The sequence below is a fragment of the Triticum urartu genome, chromosome 3A (assembly GCF_056163025.1).
Source record: "Triticum urartu cultivar PI428250 chromosome 3A, HENAU_Tu73, whole genome shotgun sequence".
In the NCBI taxonomy this organism is placed as follows: Eukaryota; Viridiplantae; Streptophyta; class Magnoliopsida; order Poales; family Poaceae; genus Triticum; species Triticum urartu.
Window position 1 is genome coordinate 1,193,265 of NC_141875.1, and position 9,347 is coordinate 1,202,611.

General features: G+C 42.1%; 1 protein-coding gene across 4 annotated transcripts; it reads left to right on the top strand.

Moving 5' to 3' along the window:
* On the top strand, positions 1-8,052 carry LOC125542216 (uncharacterized). Of its 4 annotated transcripts, none has more exons than XM_048705166.2 (21): positions 1-271; positions 581-643; positions 831-1,153; positions 1,260-1,356; positions 1,432-1,509; positions 1,599-1,658; positions 1,741-1,845; positions 2,541-2,654; positions 2,905-2,946; positions 3,109-3,216; positions 3,308-3,486; positions 4,218-4,501; positions 4,599-4,720; positions 4,846-4,888; positions 5,010-5,101; positions 5,795-5,843; positions 5,923-5,993; positions 6,093-6,212; positions 6,932-7,026; positions 7,407-7,452; positions 7,759-8,052. In XM_048705166.2, exons 1-21 carry the CDS (start codon positions 152-154, stop codon positions 7,804-7,806), a joined length of 2,259 nt encoding a protein of 752 aa, XP_048561123.1. In that variant the 5' UTR covers positions 1-151; the 3' UTR covers positions 7,807-8,052. The 4 variants fall into 4 exon arrangements, with proteins under 4 accessions (XP_048561123.1, XP_048561125.1, XP_048561126.1 ...); XM_048705168.2 differs by having other exon boundaries at positions 587-643; positions 6,090-6,212; XM_048705165.2 differs by having other exon boundaries at positions 2-271; positions 6,090-6,212.
* Positions 8,053-9,347: the final 1,295 nt, after the last annotated feature.

The window sequence follows — 9,347 nt, forward strand, 5'->3', positions numbered from 1 at the left end:
TCCGGCGTGGCGTGGTAGGTGGCTCCGTCCGTCACTGCCCGTCGCCTTCATTTCCATCCCTTGATTCCACGCGCTTCGCTCCCCGAATTTCCTCCCCCGCTCCTGCTCCAGTCAGTCAGTCTCCTCCCTCCACGCGCTCGCCCCCACCCCCATGGACCACCTCGCCTCCGTCTCCTCCGCCGACGACCCCGCCCCCGCCGCGGCAGGGGACGGCAGCCTCCTCGACGTCATCCGCGCCGTCGAGCGCGCCGAGGGCACCATCCGCGACCAGGTCAGCTACCCCCCTCCCTCCCCGCTACCTCACCAGCTTACCCAGTCTGTATCCCGCTGCAATTCCATCGATTATAACTACATACCGCGGCGATCCCCTTGGGCTCGCCGCTGAAACGGCCGAATCGCACGGGGCCGTCCGTGCTCTCTTCACTAGTGGAGTACCAATTACATGCCTGCACAATTTGTGACACTTCCTACTAGTGTATGTACGTCTTGTGATGTGAGCCTTCAGAAAACTGCGCTGAATGCTGTTTATGAGTAATTAGTCAGGCGTGTCGTTTGCTGAACCAACCAACCAACGCATTAGTTGCAGGAGAACAACAGGCTCAAGGAGGAGCTGATGAAGAAGACGCGCCTGCTGCAGAGGGTCGTAAGTGCTCACACCCCATGCCAAATCATTCATTCATCCATCCCCCTTTTGTTTACCAGGGCACGGCGGCAGGCACAATGAATCCTATCCTATCATATCATACTGGTGTTGCTAGCATAGCATGGCTATACGAATGAAAATACATATCATCTTTGACGTGCTCTGTTCTCTGTTGATTTGGTTTCAGAGCGAGGACGCCGCATCCCAAGCCACTTTCGGCGGCGGCGCGAGCCAAGAGCCCCACGCAGCTTCCGCCGTCGCTAACAAGATGGACGGCCCCAAGCCTTACGACGGCGCTGCTCCGGCGAACCCGCGAGGCGCCTCTGCTCTCCGTCAGAACGGGGTTTCAGAGAGTGGAGGTGAACCCCTGATGCACGAGCAGATGAGGCACAACAAGTACCTCGACAGCGGCCAGGCTAACGGCGCGTTTAGAAGGGAACCGGCAGGCATGGACAATGGTGGACCGTCGCACTTCTCGACTCCGTCGTCTCGTTCCGTTTCTCCGGCCAGGTAACTCCAGCACATATATATGGTGTTTGTTTCCTAAGCAGTTCTCTGTCTTAGAAGGGAGGGCCTTTTGGGGCCAGTACTGAATAGTAAAAATCCCTTCCCGCAGGCCTAGAAAAGAAGGCGATTATGATTCCAGACTCAATCTACCTGGACAGGGGTTACTGCCTGTTTCAGAGATGAACTCAAACATGTCCTGGAAGCAGGTCAGTTTGATTCCCTTGCAACGCCATATGCATCTGCATGGCCTAACGTTCCTGACAAAGATCGTTCCGATGCAGGACCTCACTGTTAAGGTCAAAGAACACGAAGAAGAGATCACACAGCTACGGAAGCATCTGGATAACTACATAATAAAGGTGAATATTTCTGTACAATGAAAAGGCACCCCATTCATGCTGTCTTTCCCTTTCTATCTTGTACCTGACCTGCAAGCTATTGCTGTTAGGAAGCACTAATACTCAAGGAAAAATCGGTGCTGGAGAAACGCATCGCTTATATGCGCGTGGTAAGATATTTGCTTTATCGCAATTCTTTGGTTCCGTTGGTTGAGCACACCGTATTATCTTTGAAACGGTTTTCTTTTTCAGGCATTCGATCATCAGCAGCAAGACTTGGTTGATGCAGCATCAAAGTCTTTAGCATATAGACAAGATATTATCGAGGAAAACATCCGCCTGGCATATGCATTGCAGGTACTTTTCTGTCATTGGAATTTTCCTGACTTGTATGCTTGCTTTGGATGGTTGCCAGATGCTCTATCTTTGCATCCTCAAGTAGAGATCATTTTAAATTGGTGACGATTTTACGATACCCATTTCAAATTGTATGAATTTGTTTGTATTCTATGAACTGAAGATTCTTATTGCATCTTGCTGTACAATATCCAAAATGTGTGTAAAAACATTATAGTAGATCAGATAACACATTCACTGAAAGTTTATGAATGCATTTGTTATCTTAGTCGGGCCTGTGCATTAGGATTGCAGCTCAAGCTTCGCACAGGGATGTTACACATAACCATGTTTTTCAATAACCTAAGGAATCTTTTCACCTTAAAATACTTATGCAGCTCAGTTGCTACAATAGTTAGATATGGTTTATGACCTATGAACTTGCAGTTTGAGAAACAGCTATTCCATGAGAGTGCTTGACTGAGGGTAAGGTAAACAGAACGCAATTGGTTCTGTCATTTTTACATTTTGGAGTTCTCAGATTTTACCGTAAGATATTCCTGGTCTTGGACTTGGAATTTTGTAGTTAGATTCGAGTTTTATTTCTTTTGATATGTTAGAATTTCTTTGTACCTCGATCATTCATCTGTACAACCTGTTAACATAGTAGTAAAAAAACTGAAATGATACTGATTTTTTGTTCTGTTACTGTATAGACTGCACATCAAGAGAGGTCAATGTTCATATCCTCTTTGCTGCCTATTCTGTCTGAATATGAGAACCTACGACCGTCTGTCCCCGATGCTCAATCCATTGTTGGTAATTTGAAGGTATGTCTTGTTTCCCGAAGTTTTGGCAGGAAGCCGTCATTGAGTAACTAGCACCTGAATATATTCATTGGAACTATATCAGTGCGACTAAGAAACATGGCACAACTTTTGATGATGAAGAGCAACTTGAGCACAGTTTAAAATTCAGAAATGCATAGATCAAGCTGATTCTGTTTTTGTTCTGAATTGAGCTGGAAGTGGCCAGGGCCTGAGTTAACCATTTGCTGAATGTGTGTTCCTCGCCCTGCAGGTTCTGTTTAGGCATCTGCAGGAGCAACTAATGCTCACCGAGGTGAGCCACATGAAGCTACAGTAAACATGCATTTTGTTTCAGAAGCGCAATGCGCACATACTCTGTAGTCAGTAGTGAGCTTGTCATGCTTGCACAGCTTACTGCTGATATTTTTCTTACAGAACTTTGAAGTTGCCTTGTGTGCAAACTTGGATGATGCAGGAGAAAGTTAAGGAGTCACAGTATCAGATTACCCCATGGCAAAATGAATTGCCAAATAAGACCAGCCTTCCTGTGCAGTCACCTAACAACCCTCTTGGAAAAGTATCGGTAACTTCACTATAGCTCTACACTGCTTTTGTCATTATTATGTTGCAACACACGCTTCCTTCCTCTAATAACCTTTTACGTACTTTCCCAGTACAAAAGCGGCCTTGATATTGTGCCCCAGACGCCATATCCTCAGGTACAATCTCCAATGTCTTCCCCTTCCCCTGTTCAAGCCAGAGGTAATTGGAAAAACCATCAAGTAATTCCAACTGAGGTTCCTACAAGAATTATGGATCAAGATTACGGAGGAAGGACCGCTCTTTCAAGCAGGTAGTGCTTATTCTTTAAGAGCTTAACAATTTACCTTTTGCTCTTTAACAGTGTTATCTGCAGTATTTCAGTCGCATGTTTATGGTAGTCATGCAAATACTTACTTAGCACCCAGACTACATCATCTATGTTAATTAATTGCCCAGCAACATCCTACTAGTTGCTGAAATGCTACCTGTACTATTATTGAGTTGGTTATGAGTTATGACACCTTACGTGGCTATCAATTTGGAGGCAACCAAAGGACCAAGAAGTGAAAAGAGAACTAAAAGAAAGAAAAAAGGGGGAAGGCAAGGGACAAGAACCAGGATCAGTAAAGTAACTTGGCTGGTTATCCGCACCTTCAGGATAATCAACGATGAAGAAAAGGCAAACCAGCAAGTGACAAAAGGGAAAGGCTGGATAAAAACAACAGACATAAACACTTCTGAAGTTTGTTTTGTCCATGGCATTGATTAATGATTTATTGGATGATAGTATAATTTGGAAGAGCCATCACTGAATCTTGCAATTTCTAGGATAATCAATAATTCTGAAAAGTTCATTGATGTGTCACGTGTGCACATTTTGCTTCTGCTCTTGCTTTTTATATCGTTGTTTCATCTTGTTAACCATAAACTGTTTGCTGGCAGGTTTAGCACATTTATGTTAGTCTGTAATTTATCATATTGTATACACTTATTTAGGCATAACTAGAGTACTAAATGAGATTACTAATTTTATGATTGCAGCAACCAATTTAGGAAGGATGTTCCTGCTCAAGCGTCTCAACGTGATTCTGATGCTCTGCAGTTTGGTTTCGTTGCTCAGAACTCGAGCCTACCACTCGAGGGCCCTAGTAGAAGGTATGTCTTGGATGATTCTGTGGGGCCTGAAGACCAACATGTGCGCGAACCTTCTGCTCAGTGGGGTTCTGGAGACTCACCTAATTTAGAATCTGGCCTTGAGGAAGCAAACCCTTCATATCCCTATCTTCCTACTGTTCCCGAGGAGCCTGGTTCTTCTTTTTCTGAAGGTAGACTATTGGGTTAAGTTCATATAAAACTTACTCGTCATAATTGTTTAGCATTGCATTCAGTCTGAAGATAGATGCCATTTCTTTCAATATGCAGCTGCAGAGGATGATCCATTGCCAGGCATAGAGGGTCTTCGAATCACGGGTGAGCCTTTTCCTGGACGGGACCTTCAAGCAAGTGGGTTCTCCATCAACGGAACCACAAGTTGTAATTTTGAGGTACGCTCCATACTTCTTGTTGACACACGTTTTGAATAAATATTATGTTTCTATCTCATCATACTTCTTGTTGGTTCAGATTTTCATGGGATTTTCATTTTTGCAATTCTTTTTTGTCTCTGCAGTGGGTTCGTCATTTGGATGATGGCTCCGTAAAATTCATAGAAGGTACTATTTTGTGTATGTGCTGCATAATAAGTGAATTTATGGTCTGTGACCTTGTTACTTATTATATCAGGAAGGATGCCATTGTGTCTCACATAACTCCTTTTTGTGCGCGTGTGTGTAGGAGCAAGGCAACCCACCTATTTGGTTACTGCTGATGATGTTGATAATCTACTAGCCATTGAAGTCCAACCCCTAGACGACAGAAAAAGAAAGGTAGTCAGTTTCTCATGTGCTGATCCTTATGCTATGATTTACATCTAGGAATCCTGGGACTGGGACTATGCATTTTTTGTGTTCCTTTTGAAATGACAAAATATTGAACTCTTGGGGACTGGGAGCTTCGTGATGGTGAGAATAAAATTTACTCAGAGTGTCATGTCGATCTTTGTGAAAACATGCGATGAAGCTGAATATTACTACAAAATGTGAGTGCTCTTCTTAAGTTCAAGGAAGTAGATCCAGATAACCTTTTGTAATTTTTCACTTCTGAACTCTACTGGTACTAGGAAAAGCACAGATGAGGGTCCCCACCCACCTCTTCTTTTTTTGTATTTCCTAAAGCACGAATCAAGCCTAGCAGTCACCTTTTTTTTTCTTCTGATCTCTTAGATCTCAGATTTGAGGAAGCTCAGGTCAATTGATCACTAGATATTTGCCATTAGTATCGATGCTCTTCTTTCTGTTTGTTGACATCCAGAATATTCCGACGGTGTGACAATCCTACCTGTGTTTTCTTTTCTTAAATTTCTTCCATTATGAAATATTGATACCAGCAAGATGCTATGTAAGCTGGGTTGAAATCATGCAGACGGTTAAACTTTTTTCTAAAAAAACGATTTGCTTCTATAACTTCCAGTATTAAAATGTCTCGTTTCATTTTGAAACATTCGTGTTTTTCTATTGTAGGGTGACATCGTAAAGGTTTATGCTAACGATCAAGCAAAAATCACTTGCGGTGAGTATCGAAACTGTGAACATGCTGTTCCGCTTGCACTTTGTACGCGTCATAACTTGAGTAATCATCTTTGTTGCAGACCCTCAAACAAAGGAACTCATTAAGAAAACCCTTGAAGTTGGGCATGTGTCTTATCAAGTCCAACTGCCCGTATGTCTCCTGTCCTTTACAATTATCTACCAATAGCATTGTTACTGCTTTTTTGCGATGTCCCAAAACTAAATGAAATGTTTAATCCCATAATAGCAGGTGAGATTCTTAGACATGTGGGAACCAGCTGTTTTGGCAATAAAGAGGGAAGGTTACAGCATTAAATGTAACGGGCAGCGTGGTGTTGTTCTCACGGAGAAATTTCAGAAAGCAACTGCTGTATGTCCCTACTCTTCAGTATTAGTTTTTTTTCTCCTGAATGTGGATCTTGGTCTGGAACTGCCAAGGGATTCTGTTGGTTCTTTCGGTACATGATTAGCACATTGATTTCCCTAAAATGGTCTGAAGGAGAACCAGTGGTAGCTAGGTGCCAGTACATACTCACCAGTAATTACCCTGAAATAAGTCTGGCAACTTTGTGATGTTCCGTATGTATAGTCGTGTAGATATCTCTGTTTCTATGCCTGCAAAATAAGAAAGTCCGGAAAAGCAGCCACAAACTGCGTGTTTCCTGAGTTCTTTCTTGGAGCAGGTGATCTGTGTTCCAGCTTACAGGATCCTTCTTCAAGTTTTACTGTGGATAGTGCAGATAGGGGTTACATTTATGGATGGGTCATCATCAGAGTTATCATATATTTTTCTACAGGAGATTGATAAACTCCTACCAAAAAATGTGGGCAGAGCAATAGAAATGACTCATGCATATAAGCTCAATCGCTTAAAACTGTACTTCTGTAAACTAGTCTACATCATGCTTTGGTTTTATTTTAACCAGCACTATATTATACGAAATCCAAGACATTTATGTTCCCTTTCGGGTTCTGGTTTTAACAATATTTCCCTTTTGCGTAAAGTATTTGATCTAAACCCGAGCATCTTAGTTGTTGTTGGATATGTATGCTGTAATATAACCACAAATTTCATGCTGTGCTTTCCAGATTAATATTCCATACGGATATGAGCGTCAGACAGAGTTTTCGATTGTGTCGGCTGATGGTGACGAGTATAATCTCCAGCCAGCAGACAATAACACGTGAGTTCTTCTCTGAAAACCTGCTTCATTATAAATAGGCGCATAGTTTTAATGCGTGCCCAAAATTTTTTGTTAGCAGCATGGGCTTCTGGCTGCCTGTAGTAAACAACTTTACATGTCATCGCTTTTTAAATTGAAAATCGACTCTTTTAGTATGATATGGACAGAAGTAAGTGCGTCGTTTCAGGACTAAATTCCTTATTAAGTATGGTAGCTGGAAATACTCCGCCAGATGCCCCCTTCCTTTCTGTCCCTGCTTTTCGTGACTGTTGGCATCATGTTAGTTTATTTATTACCGAAGAGGTTGTACAGTGTCATGTAGAGTTGTGGACGCATATTATACGCCGCTTATCGTGCTGTGTATCCAAACTTTTTCGCAGGTCGCGGGATACGATTGTGCTGGTGCTAAGACTGTTCAGATCAATGGTATGAGCTCATCCGTTATCTCTCGCGAAAGCCACACCGCACACTAACAGCACCACCCCTCCATCACCATCTACTGCTGCTGCTATTATTTTGCATAACAACAACATGATCAGTTTGTTTGGTCATCATGAAGTGATGATGGCCCCCAGTACAGTACTGTATCCAAGCTCACACTAACATCTGACATAAGAGACCCTACCTACTACCACTAACAAGAAGGTCCCAAAGGTCATACCTGCTAACACGCTGGGCATGAAGATCATGTGTTCCTTGAACCAACTCATGTGGATACTATTCTTTATGCAGGCCGTCGAGAAGCGGCGGGGGAGGAAGAAGGGCCTCTTCTTCAAGTAGACGACCGATCCGATCCGGCTTAATGTATATCCACCCGTGTTTATTCTTCTTGGAGTCTACAGTCGACATATATAGGGCTCTTGTGGTGATAGATATATAGATGGCCTGATAGATGGGCGTGGCGTGCTATATATTATTTTTTGGTGGTATTGTATTTTTTCGTTGTGATCGAACGCTGAAGAACCTGATGAGATCGTTGTAAATGCTCGGTAGAAATGGAGAGGAGTTACCTTCTTGTTTTGTTTATTTACTGGTGGTGGTGATAGGAGAAGGGCCAGATGCTTTGGCAGGACACACGATTATCCAAATAATACACTACAATGCTCCTATAAGGTCGCAGCGACTATTTATTGCATTAAGTGATCGCTGCGGGGTGTCTCGCTGAAGCGTTTCAAGTAATGGGGGCCGGCCTGTGTTCGCGCAGAAAAGAAAAAAATTAGAAAATTAATACATGCGAGAAGCGGGATTCGATCTGCTATCCACTCCGCCCAAGTTTTGCTTCTGATAAGTGTGAGACGCGTTTTGTAGTTGATGCTTGTGACACCGGTTTTTCATTTTTTTACGGACTTTTTTTCTGTTTTTTCTTTTCTTTCATGTTCTCCACTTTTTGTTTAGTTTTCCTTTCCCTTTTTTTTTCCATTTTTTTGCTTTCTTTTGTTTTTGTTTCTTTTTTGGTTTTTCCTTAAAATGCTTGTTCAACATTTTTCAAATGCTTGTCAACATTTTTTCAATACTTGCTCAACATTTTCTTAAATACTTGTTCAACATTTTTATATACATGATCAACACTTTTTCAAATACTTGTACAACATTATTTCAAATGCTTTTTAAACATTTTTTCAAGTCCTTGACAACATTTGTTTTTCAAATACTTATCAACATTTGTTTTTCAAATACCTGTTCAACATTCTCAAATACTTGTTCAACATGTTCATATACATGATCAACATTTTTTCAAATACGTGTTCAACATTTTTTAAAATATTGTTTAAAGAGTTTTTTTTGTAATATATATATATATATTTAAAATATTTTAAAGTATAAGCAAACTACAAGTATAGGGGAGACTTTTTTTTTGAAAACGTACTGCCCTATCTGAAAACGTACTGCCCTATATTTGCGTACTTGTATATATATACTTTAAAATACCTGTCCTCAAGTCAAGTCATGACTCGGCGTACGTGTGGAAGAAAGAAAATTAAAGATAGGGGAGACTTTTTTTTTTTTGCGACTGAAAGATAGGGGAGACTTGACTTGAGCCTAAGCGTGCCTGTACCAACGCTCCATGGTCGGTTTACACCTGACCTAAGAGTGAGACCTGATCATGAGACCATGCCTTGAACGTCGTCGATGCATGGGACGGGTAACAGTAGATGCAGACAGAGCAAGAGTACTCCCCAAGCACGCAGACTTCCATTTTCATTTTGAGCCGGAGCTTCAACTTCCATGGATGGGTGTTCACACCGAATCATCTAAAATCACCGTGGGTTGCTTGGACTGCGGTTGACGAGAAACAGTTGATTGCATATTTCCAACCAAAC

Excerpts from the sequence above, each read along its gene's own strand:
- LOC125542216 (XM_048705165.2), top strand. The coding sequence starts at position 152 with ATGGACCACCTCGCCTCCGTCTCCTCCGCCGACGACCCCGCCCCCGCC. Across the intron at positions 1,357-1,431 it reads CAAACATGTCCTGGAAGCAG|GACCTCACTGTTAAGGTCAA; the intron begins GTCAGTTTGATT and ends GTTCCGATGCAG. Across the intron at positions 4,889-5,009 it reads CTCCGTAAAATTCATAGAAG|GAGCAAGGCAACCCACCTAT; the intron begins GTACTATTTTGT and ends GCGTGTGTGTAG.